This window comes from Cebus imitator, unplaced genomic scaffold, assembly GCF_001604975.1.
Source record: "Cebus imitator isolate Cc_AM_T3 unplaced genomic scaffold, Cebus_imitator-1.0 Scaffold4, whole genome shotgun sequence".
In the NCBI taxonomy this organism is placed as follows: domain Eukaryota; kingdom Metazoa; phylum Chordata; class Mammalia; order Primates; family Cebidae; genus Cebus; species Cebus imitator.
Window position 1 is genome coordinate 648,406 of NW_016107319.1, and position 20,475 is coordinate 668,880.

The 20,475-nt window shown below is 46.5% G+C and overlaps 1 protein-coding gene across 1 annotated transcript in view; it reads right to left on the minus strand.

Moving 5' to 3' along the window:
• Positions 1–3,015: 3,015 nt before the first annotated feature.
• BMERB1 (bMERB domain containing 1) overlaps positions 3,016–20,475 on the minus strand; it is a 151,758-nt gene continuing 134,298 nt past the window's right edge. The window contains exons 3-6 of the mRNA XM_017533285.2: positions 20,054–20,127; positions 7,822–7,936; positions 7,357–7,439; positions 3,016–4,589 (exon numbers count right to left, since the gene is read on the minus strand). Of these exons, the coding sequence (XP_017388774.1) occupies positions 4,477–4,589; positions 7,357–7,439; positions 7,822–7,936; positions 20,054–20,127 (385 nt within the window). The 3' untranslated portion in view covers positions 3,016–4,476. The remainder of the gene's footprint in view (positions 4,590–7,356; positions 7,440–7,821; positions 7,937–20,053; positions 20,128–20,475) is intronic.

Sequence of the window (20,475 nt, forward strand, 5' to 3'; positions counted from 1 at the left end):
AGACAGAGTCTCACTCTGTCACCCAGGCTGGAGTGCAGTGGTACGATCTTGGCTCACTGCAACCTCCATTTCCTGGGCTCAATCTTTTCCCCTGCCTCAGCCTCAAGGGTAGCTGGGATTACAGACGTGTGCCACCATGCCTGGATGACTTTTGTATTTTTAGTAGAGAAGTGTTTCCACCATGGTGGTCAGGCTGGTCTCAAACCCTGACCGTGAGTGATCCACCTGCCTCAGCCTCCAAAGCTGCTGGGATTACAGGCGTGACCCACCACCCTCAGCCTGATTTGTTTGTTTTTAAATGGGAGAGATGTGTTTAAATCCCTCTGAAGGGAAGAGAAAGAACAATTGGGGCTACAGTGATGGGGCAGGAGGGGAATGAATGATGACTGTCACTAACAACCCCAAGGACCATGGACAATGGATTTACTGCCGCTTCCTCCTCTGTAAAGTGGAAGTAATAGCAGGACCTGACTCGTTGGGCTGATGTGAGGAGGGAACCAGCCAGTGCGTACGTGTACATTACCCAGGGCACAGTGATAAGCTACAAGAAATGTTATTCCGGTTATCCATCTCCCCCATGGCTTCTAAAAGGAGCAAGTCTAGGTGTGCAGGACCCCACCATCTGCAAGGTTTCCCAGCTTGGAAGGTGGCCCTGGTGATCTGGAAGCATCTGGAATTATTATTATTTTTGAGACAGAGTCTTGCTCTGTCACCAAGGCTGGAGTGCAGTGGCACGATCTTGGCTCACTGCAACCTCTGCCTCCTGGGTTCAAGCGATTCTCCTGCCTCAGTCTCCTGAGTAACTGGGATTACAAGCGTGCACCACCACGCCTGGCTAATTTTTGTATTTTTAATAGAGACGGGGTTTCACCATGTTAGCCAGGCTGGTTTTGAGCTCCTAACCTCAAGTGATCCCCCCACCTCAGCCTCCCAAAGTGCTGGGATTACAGGCATGAGCCACAGCACCTGGCCTTGACCCACATTTTTTTATGGGGAAGAGAAGATGGTGGGCCCTTTGCAGTCTGAGTTTTCACTGCACACGAGAGCGGGAAGGGTCTGTGGTAGGTGGAATTGGGTCCTCCCCAAATGCATGCCTCTCTAGAGCCTCAGAATGTGACCTTGGTTGGAAAGTCTTTGCAGAGGTAATTAAGATAAGGGTCCAGATGAGCTCAGACTCTATTCTGATGGCCCTCAGTCCAATGACTGCTGTCTTTATAAGATGAGAGGGTGCACAGAGGCACATATACAGCAGAGAAGGCCATGTGGAGTTAGAGGTGAAGATTGGAGGGGTGCAGCCAGGGAATTGCCAAGGTGGAGCCACCAGGAGCTGTAAGATGATAAAAAAGATTGTTCCGGCCAGGTGCAGTGGCTCACGCCTGTTATCCCAGCACTTTGGGAGGCTGAGGCGGGTGGATCACAGGGTCAAGAGCTCAAGACCATCCTGGCCAACATGGTGAAACCGCATCTTTATTAAAAATACAAAAAATTAGCCAGGTGTGGTGGTGTGTGCCTGTAGTCCTAGCTACTCTGGAGGCAAAGGCAGGAGAATCGCTTGAACCTGGGAGGCAGAGGTTGCAGTGAGCCGAGATGGTGCCACTGCACTCCAGCCTGGGCAACAGAGAGAGACTTTGTCTCAAAAAACAAAGATTCTTCCCCACAGAGGGAACGGGGCCCACAGACACCTTGATTTCAGGCTTTTGTCCTTCAGGTCTGTGAAAGGAGACACTTCCATTGTTTTCAGTAGAAGGCCATTTGTTATGGCATCCCCAGGACACAAATACAGTCTGGCTTCATGCTTGGTCTAGGCTGGTGAAGGAGGACACAGGGTCCTGTGAGGCCAGCGTGTTGGCACTGAGTGGCCTGAGGGGCCATTTTCGGCATCAGAATCATGGGAAGTATTATGTAGACCAAAGCCTCCAACACGCAGAGTGGAAGGACTGGGGTCGAGCAGCCTGCTGGGAGGGCCTGTCCAACCAAAGACCTTTTGATTTATAATTTTTTTTCCCGAGATGAAGTCTTGCTGTGTTGCCCAGATGGAGTGCAGTGGCATGATCTCGGCTCATTGTAACTTCTGCCTCCTGGGTTCAAGCATTTCTCCTGCCCCAGCCTCTAGAGTAGCTTGGATTACAGAAGCATGCCACCACATCCGGCTAATTTTTGTGTTTTTTTCGGTAGACACAAGGTTTCCCTGTGTTGATTAGGCTGGTCTCCAACTCCTGACCTCAAGTAATCTGCCTGCCTCGGCCTCCCAAAGTGCTGGATTACAGGTGTGAGCCACCACACCCAGCCAGTTTATAAATATTTTTAAAATGCTACTTATGAATGGCCCAAGAATTTTATTTACTTCTAGGAGTTTATCTTAAGGAAAAAAACGAAAATTCAGATGAAACCTTATCCCCCTAGATGTTTATCAAGACACTAATTTTTTTTTCAGGGGATGTGGTCTTGCTCTGTTGCCCAGGCTGGAATACAGTGGTGTGATCATGGCTCATTGCAGCCGGGACCTCCCAGCTCCAGCAATCCTCCCACCTCCCAAGAAGCTGGGACCACAGGCCCGTGCCACCATGTCCAGCTGCTCGTATCTTTTGTAGAGACAGGTTTACCATGTTGCCTAGGCTGGTCTCAAACTCCTGGACTCAAGCAGTCCTCCCAACTCGGTCTTCCAAAGTACTGGGATTACAGGCATGAGCCACTGCGCCCAGCCCAAGACACTATTTTTTTCTTTTCTTTTTTTTTTTTTTTTTTTCCTGAGATGGAGTCTTGCTCTGTCACCCAGACTGGAGTGCAATGGCAGGATCTTGGCTCACTGCAGCTTCCACCTCCCGGGTTCGAGCGATTTTCCTGTGTCAGCCTCCTGAGTAGTTGGGATTACAGGCACCCGCCATCATGGCCAGCTAATCCAAGACACTATTTGTAATACTGAAAACCAGAACCAGTCTACACATTCGATAGTGAGGAAATGGTCAGGTGAATTACAGTACCTCCACAAGATGGATTACTAAACAGACATTGGTATGATTTATGAAGTGTTTAATGTTTACAAAGAGCTTTTAATGATGTGGGAGACAATGGTGGTATAATAAATGGGGAAAAACTGGTTATAAAATGACACAATATGATGTCAACAATGAAAAAAATGCACAGAAAAGACTTAAAATGTTGAAATGTCAAAGTGGTCTCTAGTTGGAGAAATAATTTTTTTTTCTTTTTTTAAACGAACTTCTTCATACTTTTTGTACTTTTAAAATGATTTACTATGTACATGGATTACTTGGATTACTTCCAGAATCAAGAAAAAAGTAAAAACTTTTAAAATGCCGTGAACGTGGTTTCCATTTTTATTTTCTCTGACGGGTGACTGCACATCAGTGAATCTTGAGTTACGCTAACTACTTAGGCCGGTCACGACACACACACACGTACAGAGAGGTCACACAGGCTGTACCGGGCTGGCTGTCTCCAAATGTACATGGAGTTACACGGGTTGAAGTGTTCGGCAGCTGGTTAAAATACACCACCAATGATGGGACACAACCTGGTCACGCACTGCCTCTCCCGCCCGTCGCTGTTCTTTACCGAGGTCTGTGGGGCGGGCGGGTGAGGTGGCGTCCTGCTGGCATCTCTCTGGTGGCCCTGGAGTGGTGGAGTGCCCAGATCAGCATCTACTCGGGTCCCATTCCCAACTGCCCTGGCCTTGACATCAGAGCTTCCCATTCTTGGCTAGCTTTTCTGCACACTGGATCCATGCCAGTCCAGGCCCCCCGGCCCTGCTTTGCGGCACACACCTGGGGCAGACTGAGAGCACAGCGGACACCGTCCTGATGTGAACCGTGCCCAGACACAGGATGGGTGGAAGCAGGAGATGTGACCACGATGCCACACCACACACAAGCTCGATCTTTACAGATGGGCCTTCTTGGTCTCTGGGAATGCTATATGGGTGGTGCCCGAGAGACACAGGGGCCGTGTGGAGCCCTCCAGGGCCCAGTTGCTGGGAGAGGACAGACAGGGGAGGGGACCTGTGCCTGTGTGGGGCAGGCCTGACAGCAGAGCTAGGAGGGTGAGTGGGGGATGTGTCCGACATGGTGCTAGATTGTTGAAAAGTCACGACTACACACAGCTGGGGAGCATGCCCCTCTCCCAGTTCATTCGCACGGTGGGTTAGATACAGCTAGAAAGGAGTAGAGATACGCTTTTTTGAGGGAGGACCTTTCCTGGTGGTTGGATAAACAGTGAGACAGACTCCTGGGTTCGGCATGCTCTGGGGAGGTCCATGCGACGGTGAGGGACTCCCTACTGCTACACTCTGTACAGGTTGGCCAGGCCTGCCTGCCGCACCCATGGCCTCTGGCGGCAGTCACGGACTTGCCTTCAACCCCTTCCTCCTTGGAGAGCTCTTGGGCCCCGGTGAAATGGGGGCTATAAAGACAAGAGGGTGGGGGGTTCCCCGTGGCCCCAGGGTACCCCATGTGGGGGCTACATGATGTTGCACTGGGTGGCCCCGCAACAATCCTTGATGAGTGCCAGCCCCGTCTTGGCCACTGTGGGCTTGCTAGGTGGGGGCTCTGCTTTCTTCTCTGCCCGGGAGCCTGCAGCAAGATGTGGGCACAGGGAGAGGGGGAGAAAAGGAAAGAGAGACAGGTGAAATGAGGGGAGCCCTGACCAGCTGCAGCCCAGTCCCATCGCAACCCCTAGCCAGATCTTGTTCCAGGCCTTGTTCAAGTGGTATGGAGAGCTGATGCACATTTTATATGATCCTTAGCTGGTTTTCATTTTATATGGTTTTCAGTGCTCAGCTTCCAACTCTACCTTTCAGCCCTTCTCCTAGTCAGCTCTCAACATCATAGTACCTGCCTAGCACAGGGCCTGATATCCAAGAAGTAGTTGGTAAATAGATAAATGGGAAATTTTGTTCAAGTCACTTTATTCTGAGGGCTCATATTTCTCAATTTTTGAAAATGCTCATCCATTGTCTTTTCAGATACTTCCACCTCCCATTCTCTGTTTTATCTCCTAGAATGCCTTCCACATGTAAGATGGACCTTCTCACTCTATCCTCTCAGTTTCATAACTTCGCTTTTATATTTCCCATCTCTTTTTCTCTGTGTGCTTCATTCTGGGTAACTTTCTCAGGGCTGCCTTCCAATTTTTAAATTTTCCCTTCGGCTGTATCTCTGTATTTAATCTATTGAGTTTTCACTTTATTGATAAAAACAGTTTCAGAAGGCCAATTTTTTGCACATCTACTTATTATTTTTTCATAGCATCTTACTATTTCATTCTGGGTTTTATTCCTTCTCTTATCTCTTTGGTAATTTAAAAGTACTTAGTTTATTTTCCTTTTCAGAGTTCTAGTATTTTTGTCTTTTGGGAGGACATTCTCTTTGGTTCATGTACTGATTTGCCTCATGGTGATTCAGTTCTTCATGAGTTTTCCATTTCATTTTTATTGAGAGCTCATCTTCAAGGGTTTTTTGTTTTTGTTTTTGTTTTTTCTGTGAGAATACTATATACCATGGGATGCAGAAGAATCCCTACTGAGCAGTTTTGCCTTTGCTAAATCTGCTAGGATCCCAGAGATTTCACTGATTTTAGAATAGTTTTTATTTTTCAACTTGGAATTCCGGTACCAGATGAGTCGTGTAAAGTTGGCCTCTTGCATGTGGTGCAGGCTTGGTGTTTTGATTTTTTGCCAGATTCATTTCTTTTTTCCACTCATAACCCTATAGAGAAGGCAAGTTTCCTTGCTCCTCCTGCATGATACTATGTGGAGTTTTTCTACTTTGCTTTTCATGAAAGAGTCCATTGAGGAAGATGCCGGCCTTAGGCAGTGATCATGTGCCTTGTGGTTACAGGATCCAACAGAAGAAATCACTGCCCTCCTCTTTACTTACTTCCTACAACCATGTTTCACAGGATGTTAATGAAAACCGGATTTGTGGTTTTATAGGCAGAGGCAGCTTTTGGTTTTTGTCTTCCCAGCAAGATTTCAAGTCTTTCTTCCTCTAATAGCTTGGGTCCCTGTGGCTGCAGGAGTGGCATGTTATACATTCTTGGCCAATCCCAGTACCCCAGCCTCTCGTTGATGGTAATGGATCTAAGAGGTGGGAACATAATCCAAAAAGGGCTGATCAGAATCTTTCCCTGAGGCTCATGTATTTTGATACCAGGGAAAAGAATCTGTGACATTGCCTCTGAGTTGCTAAGCTATGGTTCTTGGGTTCTGGTCCCACGGAGAAAGGCTGTGTAGTAGGAAAAAATGATGCTTACATGCAAAGAGAGGCAGACATGAGAAACAGAAGTGGGGGAGGTAATAGTGTTCAGTCCTTGAGGCCCTAGTTCTTATTGCTCTTTCTCCAACAAATTCCTTTTTTTTGCTTACACTAGTTTGAATTGGGCATCCATTTCTTATAACTGAAAGGGGCCTCATTAATACAGCAGGTAAACACATTTGAGAAACACTTGGTCAACAAAGAGAAGACAGTTTCTTGACAGCAGGATCCATTATCACTTTAATATCCCAATGGACACTGAGATTCTGTAAATACAGAGTCAAGTAAACAGCGTTTCTCAAACTTATTTCATACAAAACCCTCTTTGTTCTAAGGATCTCATGAGGTTAATATTCTAAGACGTATGCCTCTAGCCTCTCCAGAGATTCTAGCCCGAAGAGAGGCCTGAGCTCCCTGAGCCTCAGTGGCTACCCAGTTCCTTCCAAAAAATGCACCAAACTTTGTGATTAGGGAGGAACAACTACCAGGACCAGGTACATAGTTTGCAGAGTTCAGTGAAAAATGAAAATGTAGGGCCCCATGTTCCAAACTTATTAACAATTTCAAGACCGCAACAGCAGAAAATTAAGTCAAGCATGGCACCCTTCTAGGCATGAGGCCCTGGGCAACTGCAGGCCCATGAAGCTGGTCCTGCCTGCTCTCATCCCATGCTCAAGTTTGATCTCTAGAAAGCATTTTGTTGTGCTCCTTCTGGCTCCCAGACTTCTTTGAAATAGACTTTTTTTTTTTTTTTTTTTGAAACAGAGTCTTACCCTGTCACGCAGGCTGTAGTTGCAGTGGCACAATCTTGGCTCACTGCAACCTCTGCCTCCTGGATTCAAGTGATTCTCCTGCCTCAGCTGGGATTACAGGCATGCACCACCACACCTAGCTAATTTTTGTGTTTTTAGTAGAGTTGGGGTTTCACCATGTTGGCCAGGCTGGTCTCGAACTCCTGACCTCAGGTGACCCATCCACCTCGGCCTCCCAAAGTGCAGGGATTACAGGCATGATTCACAGTGCCTGGCCTGAAATATCCTTTTCTCTTTCATGGGGGAAGGGAATGAATAATGTATATACTCACTGGCTGGAGATTTGGTTACTTTGTCTAGAGGTTTTAACTTGATTCTCAGGAAATCAGCCATTTCCTTGTCTTCTTCTTGCTCCCTGTAAAAGCAGATGGGAAAAAGAAAAGAAGATACACAGCAAGCAAGGAAAGCATCAAGGAACCAATGAAATAAACCAATAAGTTAAGCATCAGGCTTTGTGGATGGTGCATATATGTTGTGTATTATGTGTGTACGGTATGTATATGTTGTATCTGATGAACCTGCTCTGAACCAGAGACATATATCAATGATGGGGTAAATGCTTATCCAGAACCAGGTAAGAGACCCCTGTAATTTCTCTGCTTCTTCTGAGGCAGAAGCAGAGAAAACAAGACCCTGCTGAGGGGTCAATGAGTCCCAGGAGCAGAAGATGGGCTCTGGAAGGAAACGGAAGGTTGCTGCCCTCCAGTCCAGGACTCGGGTACCCACAGTGCACTCACCTTAACCGCTCAACCTCCGCATCATCCACCAGGAAGTCTCTCTTCTGCACCAGTTTGTGGATCTTCTGGATTAGCTCATCCTCTCTCTGCTTCTGCAGTTTGGTTTTTTCTTTTTCTGGAAAGAAGACATCAACAAAGAGACAGATAAGCACTTTGGGAGGCTGAGGTGGGAGGATCACTTGAGGTCAGGAGTTCGACACCAGCCTGGGCAACATGGTGAAACCCCGTCTCTACTAAAAATACAAAAATCAGCCAGGAGTGGTGATGTGCACCTGTAACCAGCTACTCAGGAGGCTGAGGCAGGAGAATCGCTTGAACCTCCTGGAAGCCAAGGTTGCAGTGAGCCGAGATGAAGCCACTGCACTCCAGCCTGGGCAACAGAGTGAGGCTCCTCAAATAACAACAAAAACTACAGAGACAGATGACAGGCTGACTACTAAAAGTGGCCAGGATTAGAGTCCTGACTGTGCCCTTCCACCCTCTGGGTGAACTTGGAGAAGCAACTCGACCGCTTCAAGCCTCAGTTTTCTCATCTGTAAAATACAGTGACGCTGGCCGGGCGTGGTGGCTCACACTGTAATCGCAACACTTTAGGAGGACGAGGCAGGTGGACCATGAGGTCAGGAGATCGAGACCATCCTGATCCACATGGTGAAACCCCATCTCTATTAAAATACAAAAAATTAACCAAGCATGGTGGTATGTGCCTATAGTCTGAGCTAGTCGAGAGGCTGAGGCAGGAGATTGCTTGAACCGGGGGGCAGAGGTTGCAGTGAGCCGAGATCACGCTGCTGCACTCCAGTCTGGTGACAGAGCAAGACTCTGTCTCAAAAAAGAAACACACACACACACACACACACACAGTGAGGCTTAAAATGGGAGTAATGGGCTGAGCATAATGGCTGCTGCCTGTAATCCCAGCACTTTGGGAGGCCAAGGCAAGAGGATCACTTGAGGCCAGGAGTACAAGACCAACCTGGGCAACATAGTGAGACCCACCTATGTCTACAAAAAAATTCTCTGTAAATTAGCCGGGTGTGGAGGAATACTCCTGTAGTCTTAGCTACATGGAAGCCTGAGGTGGGAGAATCTCTTGAGCCCAGGAGTAAAAGGCTGCAGTGAGTTATGACTGCGCCATTGCACTCCAGCCTGGGTAACAGCAAAAGACTCTTATAAAAATTTTTTTGCGGGGTGTGGGTGTGAGGAGGGAGGGCATCAGGAAAAATAGCTAATGCATGCTGGGCTTAATACCTAGGTGCTGACTTGATAGATGCAGCAAGCCACCATGTCCCATGTTTACCTGTGTAATAAACCTGCACGTCCTGCATACGTACCCTGGAACTTATAAAATAAAATTTTTATTTGTTTATTTTTTGAGATGAAATCTTGCACTGTCACCCAGGCTGGTGTGTGTGCAGTGGCGCAATCTCGGCTCACTGCAACCTCCACCTCTTGGGTTCAAGTGATTTTCCTGCCTCCGCCTCCCTAATAGCTAGGATTACAGGTGTGTGCCACCACGCCCAGCTAATTTTTTGTATTTTTAGTAGAAATGGGGTTTCACTATGTTGGCCAGGCTGGTCTTGAACTCCTGATCTCGTGATCTGCCCGCCTTGGCCTCCCAAAGTGCTGGGATTGCAGGCATGAGTGACTGCGCCCAGCCAAAATAAAATTTTTAATTGCAGTAATGTTAGTAAATGGCTTAGTGGAGTGCTTGGCCTTGTCTCAGAGCCTTCAGTAAATGGTAACAACAAAGCAAGAGGCTTCTGCAAAGATGAGGTGAGAAGGGACTCAGATGGGGGTGCTGGGAGGGAATGCCTCTTTGGTGAGTGTAAACCAATTTGCCAGAAAACAATCATCCATGCTGATGACATTAACCTTGTCCCAAACACCAAGTACTACGATGCCAAAGAGAAAAGAAAAGAGAGGGCTGAATATGAGGTCTGAGAAAATTAGGAGGCAAAACCTTAAACCCACTTGGTCTCTTTCTGCTCAGACCCCTTCAGAATAAAAAATGTGGGCTGGGCACAGTGGCTCACGCCTGTAATCCCAGCACTTTGGGAGGCTAAGGCAGGTGGATCACAGAGTCAGGAGATCGAGACCATCCTGGCCAACATGGTGAAACGCTGTCTCTACTAAAAATACAAAAATTAGCTGCGCATGGTGGTATGTACCTGTAATTCCAGCTACTTGGGAGGCTGAGGCAGGAGAATTGCCTGAACACTTACTTGAACCAGGGAGTCAGGAGAAGGTCATGTGAAAATGGAAGCAGAGATTGGAGTGGAGCAATTACAAGCCAAGCAATGCCAAGGACTGTGTGTACTACTGTTAGAATAGGTAGCCAGGCAGACATGAGCAGGACAGGAGAGGGAATTCCACCCAAGGAGAGTCAGAAAACCATCATGTGATGTCAGGCAGTTGTTAAAACGATTTCTCTAAAATAATAATTGGTCGCAGCTGGTACCAGGGAAAGGCTGTCTCCCAATAGATAGAAAACACCTGAAGTGATCAGCAGCTTCCTGATGAGATCTTAGGAGTTGGGAGATTGGGTTCAAGCACGCACACTATGAGGCAAAAGGGCGGAGTCTAACCGGCATATGACCTTCCCTGGGAAAACTCTGGTTAAGGGGAAAACATGTCAAATGGTCATGCGCATGACTTCCGTAAATACACTGCGCATGCGGCCTCTACCAAGCGCTGGCAGGCGCCTGCGCATGCGGACAACCTGCCCCGAGAAAAAATGGAGGGAGGACAGACGCAAAAGCCCAAAGGTTAAATGGTGTACTTGGATCTCTCAAGTCACCCACCTGGCTGTCTTCCCAGTGTACTTTACTTTCTTTCTTTTTTTTTTTTTTCTGAGAGGAAGGCTCGTTCTACCACCAGGCTGGAACGAAGCACGATCTCGGCTCACTGCCACCTCCGCCTCCGGGGTTCAAGCCGTTCTCCTAACTCAGCCTCCGGAGTAGCTGGGATTATAGGCACTAGCCACCACTCCCGGCTAATTTTTGGTATTTTTTGTAGAGACGGGGGTTTCACCATGCTGGCCAGGATGGTCTCGATCTTTTGACTTCATGATCGGCCCACCTCGGCCTCCCAAAGTGCTGGGGTTACAGGCGTGAGCCACCGCCCGACTTTACTTTCATTCCTTCTCTAAAACTTGCTTCAGTCTCTCTGCCTTATGCCCGTTGGTGGAATTCTTTGCTCTGAGGAGGCAAGAATCAAGTTGCTTTAGACCCGTATGGATTGGCCGCTGCTAATGCTACAGGACTTAAGAAATTATTATACAGATAGCAAGGGTAAGGAAGTGCTCAGGTAAGATTTTCCTTTTAATGAAAAGCAGCCCCCAAGTCATTTTCTTTTCTAACAAAGAGCAGCCAGTAAAATCGAGCTGTGGACATAGTCAAGAAAGCCGAAAGTTTACAAGGGTGAATGCTGGCCGCTGTGCCCATAAGAAAAGGCTACCTGGACTAGGCATGTCCAAAATGGCGGCGCCATGCTCCCTTCTCTTTGCCAGCCAGCATACAGTAAGGAGGAGACGGTATGGGGCCCGCCAAATGGAAAGTTCATTTGCATAACAAGCTTAGGGTGGAGCTGCCAGTAAATGTCACACTTGGTCCAACCAATCTGTGGGCCCTATGTAAATCAGACACCGCCTCCTCAAACCAGCCTATAAAATCCTGTGCGCTCTGCCATGGTGGAAATTTGCATTCAGGGACACCTCTTGAAAGACAGAGGGAGCTCTTCTCCTTTCTCTTTTGCCGATTAAACCTCAGCTCCTAAACTCGCTCCTCGTGAGTGTCCGTGTCCTTCATCCTCTTGGGATGAGGAATCTTGGGTATTTACTCCAGTCAACGACACAGCTTCACTAAAGCTATCAGAAGCTAGGAAGAGGCAAAGGAGTCTCCTCTACAGCTTTGGGAGGGAACGTGGTGTTAACGCTTTGATTTTGGATGTCTGGCCTCCAGAACCGAGAGAATACATTTCTGTTGCTTAAGCTATCCAGTTTGCATCAGTGTGTTAGGCAGCTCTGGGAAATGAATGCAATGCCCTAGGGCTTCAGGAGACTCCACTGTTCTTCCAGTAATTGCCTGTTTTGTGCTTACATAAGCTTGGGTGGGTTTCTGTAACTTTCAGCCAGACTATTCCTTGGAGAGCTGTAAATGAGAGAGTGGAACAGACCTGGTGGTTCCTAACCCTCACTGCTCATCACAATCATATGGGAAGCTTTAAAAATTACCAATGCTCAGCTGGGTATGGTGGTTCATGCCTGTAATCCCAGCATTTTGGGAGGCTGAGGCCAGCAAATCACCTGAGCTCGGGAGTTCGAAACCAACCTGGTCAACATGGAAAAATCCTGTCTCTACTAAAAATACAAAAATTAGCCAGGCATGGTGGCACATGCTTGTAATCCCAGCTACTCAGGAAGCTGAGGCAGAAGAATCGCTTGAACCCAGGAGGCAGAGGTTGCAGTGAGCTGAGATCTTGGCACTGCACTCCAACCTAGGTGACAGAGCAAGACTCCGTCTCAAAAACAAACAAAACAAAAAAACTAATGCTGAGATGCAGCAGGTGAGGCAAGAGAATAGGGTCTGGAGGCAGGGAACCTAGGGCCAGCTTCCTAGAACTAAATCAAAAGGAAAACCCCAGCTTTCCACACCTAAGTAACAAAAAGACTGGAGACTACACAGTTTGTTAAACCCCCCTCCTTTTCTGTGTGGCAGATGAGAAATAGAAAGTATCTCTGATGCTTGCAGAAAGCAACCAATCAGATGCTTGCATAGGAGTATAACTTTGTAATTTCAGTTATCAGACTGATTGTCTTCCTTTGCATAGACGTGTAACTTTGTAACTTCACTTTACTGATTGTGGGTTACCACTTCATTTACATATGGTGTATGCCAAGTAACCAGTGGAAAACCTCTAGAGGGTTTTTTAAAACTCAGAAAATTCTGTAACAGGGCTCTTGAGCCCCTGTGGTCAGGCCTGCTCCTACCCTGTGGAGTGTACTTTATTTTCAATAAATCTCTGCTTTTGTTGCTTCATTCTTTCCTCAATTTTTTTGTGCATTTTGTCCAATTCTTTGTTCAAAACTTCAAGAACCTGGACATCCTACACCACTAACACAGGGACTCCCTTTTGGAGTCTGTGGGAGGCCCCCTTCCCCTGATGCTACCACCCCAAGCATGCAAATAAAGGAAAATCTTGAGTCCCCTCAAAGAAAATTCTAGGCACCTAGCTAGCCTTGAAAAGTCAACAAGCAGCTTAGCAAGAAAGTAATAGTAGCCTAAAACAATAGCATGGGGAGAAATGCCAGATATAGGTGAAGGGGAGGAAGGCAGCAAATCACACTGCCATGTGTGTACCTATGCAACTATCTTGCATATTCTTCAAATGTACCCCAAAACCTAAAATGCAATTTAAAAAAGAAAAAAAAAATAGCTAAAGAAGTTAGAATCTGGAGATGTTTTGTTCTCTATAGAAACTAAAGATAAACATCTTAACATATGCGTCTGAATTGTTTTTCAGAAACCCGGGGCCTTACCAAATGGATCCCTGGCATATAGACATCAGATAAGGGCAGACTAAGGACTGAATTCTATCTTTCCTTTTTCTAAATATCTTCCTGAGAGGTTTGGAGGGACTCACACCCACAGGCCAGGGCTGACATTCTTTTCTGCTGACCCCCAATTTTTATCATTTTAATTTTTTTTTTTTTTTTTTGAGGCGGAGTTTCACTCATGTTACCCAGGCTGGAGTGCAATGGCGCGATCTCGACTCACCGCAACCTCCGCCTCCTGGGTTCAGGCAATTCTCCTGCCTCAGCCTCCTGAGTAGCTGGGATTACAGGCACGCGCCACCATGCCCAGCTAATGTTTTGTATTTTTAGTAGAGACGGGGTTTCACCATGTTGACCAGGATGGTCTCAATCTCTTGACCTCGTGATCCACCCGCCTCGGCCTCCCAAAGTGCTGGGATTACAGGCTTGAGCCACCACGCCCGGCCTAATTTTTTATTTTCTTTCTTTAAGTCAGAGTCTTGCTCTGTTGCCCAGGCTGGAGTGCAGTGGCACAATCTTGGCTCACTGCAACCTCCCTCTCCTGAGTTCAAGCAATTCTCCTGACTCAGCCTCTTGAATACCTGGAATTACAGGCAGGCGCCACGACGCCCGGCTAATTTTTGTAATTTTAGTAGAGACGGTGGTCTTGCCATGTTGGCCAGGCTGATCTCAAACTCTTAGCCTCAAGCAATCTGGCCACTTCAGCCTCCCAAAGTTCTGGGATTATATGCATGAGCCACTGTGCCTGGCCTTGACCCTGGTTTTTAAACAAAGCTTCTCTTTCTTAACCAATTGCAAATTAGAAAATCTTCCAATCTACCTATGACCTGTAAGCCCCAGCCTCAAGGTATGCCGCCCTTTTAGGTCAAAACCAATGTGTAATCTCCACGTTTGATTTACAATTTTGCCTGTAACTTCTGCTTGACTGAAATTTATCCCTGCCTTTAAAAACCCTTACTGAAACCGCCATTGCAAAATTGTAACTGAGACAGTGAAAGAGATTCAACCTTATCAACTCAATCTTGCTTCTAACCTCCAAGCTGTCCTTGTTCATTCCTGGGCATAGGCTGAACTAACTTTGGGAGGAATTTAGTTTACAGTTTAAAACAAAGACGTTAACAGCCCTTTCCCAAAACAAACTCCCTTCCTGCATGGGAACTAGACTGAATTTGTAGGCGATATGGTTAGGCTTTGCATCCTTACTCAGAACTCATCTTGAATTATAATCCCCACGATCCCCATGCGTCAAAGGAGAGATCAGGTATTGGGTAGTTCCTCCTACATTCATTCTCCTTCCTGCCACCTTGTGAAGAAAGTGCCTTGCTTCTCCTTCACCTTCCCCCATGATTGTAAGTTTCCTGAGGCTTCCCCAGCCATGCTGAACTGTGAGTCAATTAAAACTCCTTTATACCCAGTCTCGGGCAGTTCTTTATAGAGGTGTGAAAGTGGACTTAACAAATTAGCCAAAAGATTCAAAATTATGATGTAGGAGTCGTGTAGCCAGAGGCTACAAGATGCTGACCCTCCCCAAGTTACTCCTGAAGATAAAACATCACTATTGTAAAACCTAAGATCAGTGCTTGAGATATTTTGCAGACCCTGCACGTGATGGGTCAGCTGGCACCCAGATTGATAAACTGGCTCATCTGATCTTGTTGGCCCCACCCAGGAATTGACTTAATGCCAGAGGACAGCTTTGACTTCCTAAGACTTCATCTCCGACCCAACCAATCAGCACTCCATACTCACTGTACCGCCCACCGCCCCAATCCACCAAATCATCCTTAATCACGCTAATCCTGGAATGCTCAGGGAGACTGATTTGAGTAATAATAAAACTCCTGTCTCCCTCACAGCTGGATCTGTGTGAATTACTCTTTCTCTATTGTAATTCTCCAGTCTCGATAAATCGGCTTTGTCTAGGCAGAAGGCAAGGTGAACCTGTTGGGCAGTTACATTACCTACAAGCCATTGAGGAGGTCATGCTTGGAGCATTAGCTGCCCAGTCCTTGCTTGGAGCCTTGCAAATAAACTTCTTCCTTTTTACTGCTGCAAAACCTCTGGGTAGACAGCTGTTCTTACTATGCCAGGTGAGTAGACCCTAGTTTTATTAGTCCATTTTCACGCTGCTGATAAAAACATACCTGAGATTGGGTAATTTATAAAGAAAAAGAGGTTTAATGGACTCACAGTTCCGTGTGGCTGGGGAGGCCTCACAATCAGGGCAGAAGGCAAAAGGCACATCTTACATGGTGGCAGGCAAGAGAGAAAATGAGAACCAAGCAAAAGGGAAAATCCCTTATAAAAGCATCAGATCTTGTGAGACTTATTCACTACCATGAGAACGGTATGGGGGAAACTGACCTCCCATGATTCATTTATCTCCCACCAGGTCCCTCCCACAACACATGGGAATTATCGGACCTACAACTGAGAATGAGATTTGGGTGGAGACACAGCCAAACCGTATCACTAGTTGAGTTCTATTACAATGCGAGAGTCCAAAGCCAACGATGCCAGATCAGCTGCATTGGGATTTCTAGTGGGTGGTGAATAGACTCTGGTACTTTTCTCCCATTCCTTTGTTGTTTTATGTTTGACATTTAACTTTTTTGTTTTGGTAACAGCTTTATTGCAATATGATTCACACACCATGCAGTTCATCTGTTCCAAGTGTATTTGCAGAATTATGCAACCATCACCACAATCCATTTTAGAACATTTTAATTACCCCCAAAAGAAACCCCATACCCACTAGCCATCACTCTCTTTCAATTAGGAGAGTCTATTCACTCATTTATTCTCATGGCCTGTACAGTGCTGGGCACCTAGTAATGCTCATGAAAGCTAGAGGATTCAGTTCTACTGTCATCACACACACTACCCTTACAACAAGACTGTGTCAAACACTCCCACCTTGCCTTTGTTATTTATGGGATATTCACAACAACCATGTGGAGGTGCTATTATTGGCCTCATTTTCCAAACAAGAAATTCAAGATGCAGAGAAATTAAGCCGTGAACTTTCATGAAGTTCACCTACCTACTAAGGCTGAATTCAAACCCAAAATACTGCACCCTAGCTACTAAAGTAGTAGCTCTTATGTGGAGACTATAGGCTGCAAAGTGTCTGAGAAGGTCTCAATCAATCTCTAGGTTTATTTTGCCAAAGTCAAGGAGGCGCCTGGGAAAAAGAGACAGAGGCAGCAGTAGGATCCCTGGCCTGTGCTTTTTCCTGCAGAGGATTTTAAGGACTTCAATATTTAAAGGGAAAAGAGAGGGCAGGAAGGGGAGGATTACATTCTCTGGCCCTCAGTGAATCTGCTTTTTACATAGGATAAAGGAAACGTGGAGTAGAGGAGGAAGTCAAATGTGCATTTGTATCCGGATGGGCGGAGGGATGATGATTCTAGCCTTGTCTTTGTCTCCTACCTATGAGGATAAGCTGTTAATTTACATTTCAGGGTGAGGGAGGCCCCCTGGAAAAGTAGGTGGCCTTCCATCTTGCAGCTATCTGTTCGGGGAAAAAAAGAAAGGCAGTTTTTTGCATAGCTCACAGTTCCCAAGCTTAACTTTTCCTTTTGGTGTAGTGAATTTGGGGTCGTGGGACTTTATTTTCTTTTCACTGGGCAATGTTGAATGCTCCCCAGTTTCACTTGGGGTACATTCAGCAACATCTGGATGTCCGTATACATTTTTCATTGTCACTGTCAGAGGGGTTTGAACCAGAGCAACTCCATTTTGAATGGGGGCTGGGTAAAATAAGGCTGAGACCTAGGAGGCTAGGCATTCTAAGTCACAGGATGTGACGGGAGGCTGGCACAAGATACAGGTCACAGAGACCTTCCTGATAAAATAGCATCAGTAAAGAAGCTGACCAAATCCCACCAAAAACAAGATGGTGACGAAAGTGCCCTTTGGTGGTCCTCACTGCTAATTATAATGTATTAGAATGTCAAGAGGCACTCCCACCAGCACCATGACAGTTAACAAATGCCATGGCCACATCAGGAAGTTACCCTATATGGTCTAAAAAGGGGAGGAACCCTCAGTTCTGGAAATTGCACACCCCTTTCCCAGAAAACTCATGAATAATCCACCCCTTGTTTAGCATGTAATCAATAAAAAGCTGTAAGTATAAACTGTTGCACAGCCCAAGCTGCTGCTCTGCCTATGGAGTAGCCATTGTTTTATTCCTTTGGTTTCTTATAAACTTGCTTTCACTTTGCTCTGCAGACTCGCCCCAAATTCTTTCTTGCTCTTGGTCCAAAAACCTTGGGGTCTGGATCAGGATCCCTTTCTGGTAACATCACCACTACGGGATGGGGGGAGGTAGGTTGTGCTAATGGCCTGTAGTGGGTAGAGGCCGGGGATAAAACTCAGCATCCCACAAGACACAACACAGAGCCCCGCATCCCCAACAAAAAACGATCAACCCCAAAGGATGATATTGACATTTGTCAGTCCCAGATATCAATAGTTCAAGGTTGGGAAACGCTGCTCTAAGGCTCATCAGGCTGCACTTACAGCTCAGTAATAGCTGCCACTTATGGGTGCCCACCGTGTGCTGGGCCCAGTCTCTTTCTACTAACTTGTGAGCTCCTTGAAAGTAGAGAACCGTTCTCTGTTCATCACTGCAAGCCCAGCACCTTGGTTCAGGGCTTGCTGCAGAACGGCCTCTTGCAACATACTTATTGAACTGACAGCATGGCAAAAACATTCAAGTCAAGGACAATGGTGAGTGCTTATCTGGCCTCAGTGAAAACGCCTTTGCAAAAATGGTAACAGTGAGAAAATTATGACAGTGGAAGTGATCTGCTCTAACCAACCCCCATCTTGCCTTTAACTTCCAAACTGCCCTTAATCATTCCCAGGCTTAGGCCAAGCTATCTTTGGGAACATTTAGTTTATGGTTTAAATGATTATAACCCTTCTCAACAACTAAACTGCCTTTGTGAAGCTAATAAAAGGCCACCATGTTAGAAGGATGGGAGGTGGCTGAATTCTGCTAAGGCACAGACATAAATAACTACAGCCATTATTCCAGAGGTCACAAGATTCACAACTTCCCCAATTACTCCTGCAGATAACATCACTTTTGTAGAACCTAAGATCAGCCTTTTGAGATACCTTTTGAGGTGTTTGCATTTCTGATGACCAATGGCTCCACCTGGACCTGCCACCCAGAGGTGGAATTAGCACCCTCGAGAACCGTTTTTCACACCCCTATGACTGCAGCCCCAACCAATCAGCAGCACCATTCTTATAGAGCTTGGGTGTGTGTCCCCACCCAAATCTCATACTGCAATGTGATGCCCAGTGTTGGTGATTGGTGATTGGTGTGGCACCTCCCCCTCACTTTCTTGCACCTGCTCTGGTCATGTGACATGCCTGCTCCTTTGTCTTCTGCCGTGATTGTAAGTTTCCTGAAGACTTCCAGGAGCAGAGCAGACACCAGCATCATGCCTCTGGTACAGCCTGTAGAACTTCAGCCAATTTAAGCTTTCTTTCTTTATAAATTCCTCAGGTATTTCTTTTTTCTTTTTCTTTTCTTTTGAGTCAGAGTCTTGCTCTGTCACCCAGGCTGGAGTGTAGTGGTGCGATCTCACCTCACTGCAGCTTCCACATCCTGGGTTCAAGCAATTATCTCACCTCAGCCTCCTGAGTAGCTGGGATTACGGGCACCCCCCACCACCCCTGGCTAGTTTTCGTATTTTTAGTAGAGATGGGATTTCACTGGTAGCCAGGCTGTTCTCAAAGTCCTAACCTCAAGTGATCTGCCTGCCTCGGCCTTCCAAAGTGCTGGGATTACAGGTATGAGCCATAATGTCCAGCCTGGGACTAGTACTTTGATAAGGGTAAACCCCACAGAGAGCACCTACCCCAGCCTGATGGGCAAAGGAAGATTTTTTGAAGAAGTCACCAAGTAAGTCAGGCATTAATAACCAGCAAATCTGGGGTGACTGTCTGTTCCCAAGTAGGATAATAATGGTCATAACTGCTAATATTTACCGGACTCTTGAAGCCAGATATCAAGCTAAGCAATTAGTTTGCATTATCACATTGATCTTTATGGTATTTATGTATTTTCATTTGATTTATTTTAATTTTAATTTAATTTGCCCCGGCTGAAGTGCAGTGGCCATGATCTCAGCTCACTGCAACCTCCGCCTCCCAGGCTCAAGCAATTCTCCTGCCTCGGCCTCCTGGCTAGCTGAGATTACAGGTGCCCACCATCACACCCGGCTAATTTTTGTATTTTAACTAGTGATGGAGTTTCACCACGTTGGCCAGGCTGTTCTCGAACTCCTGACCTCAAGTGAGCCACCTTCTTCGGCCTCCCAAAGTGCTGGGATTACAGGCAGGAGCCACTGTGCCCAGCCTCTTTATGATATTTATACTCAATGAATCAGGTCCTCTTACTGTCACTACCCAATTTTCAGAGGAGGAGAAATTGAGTCTCAGAGAAGTACAGTGACTTGCCCAAGGACAAGAAGGTGATCAGAATTAATTAGGACTTGAACCCAGGTCTGCACGACTTGAAGTTGCGTTTGAAACATGTGGTCAGTACTGCATCACAAGAATTAGGCTGTGTCTTCCAGACCCAGGGGTACAGATGGGCCAGGCTGGGGGCCCCCAGGCATCTTCTTAGCACAAGGTGAAGTTGCAAATTGTTACCTGGGATGGCGACCAAGTTCTGCAGCTCCTGCTTCAAGTCCATGATGTCTCTGCAGAGCTGGATGTCATCCATCCTAGGGAAACAGGACACCACCACCATCAGGGTACATCAGCAGAACATTACACCCTGAACAACACCCGGTTAACACAAAGAGGGCTGCTGAAGGTGGGGTATCTTTTGAGGAAGCTATACATGTTAATTGTAGAAGTTTTCCCTCAAAAGGAAAAAGGCAAACACTGCTCCATTATCCCACCACTTAGAAATGATCAATCACTGTTTTTGTTTTTTATTTTATTTATTTTTTTGAGACAGAGTCTCACTCTGTCACCCAGGCTGGAGTGCAGTGGCATGATCTTGGCTCACTGCAACCTCCACCTCCCAGGCTCAAGTAATTCTCCTGCCTCAGCCTCTTACAGGTATC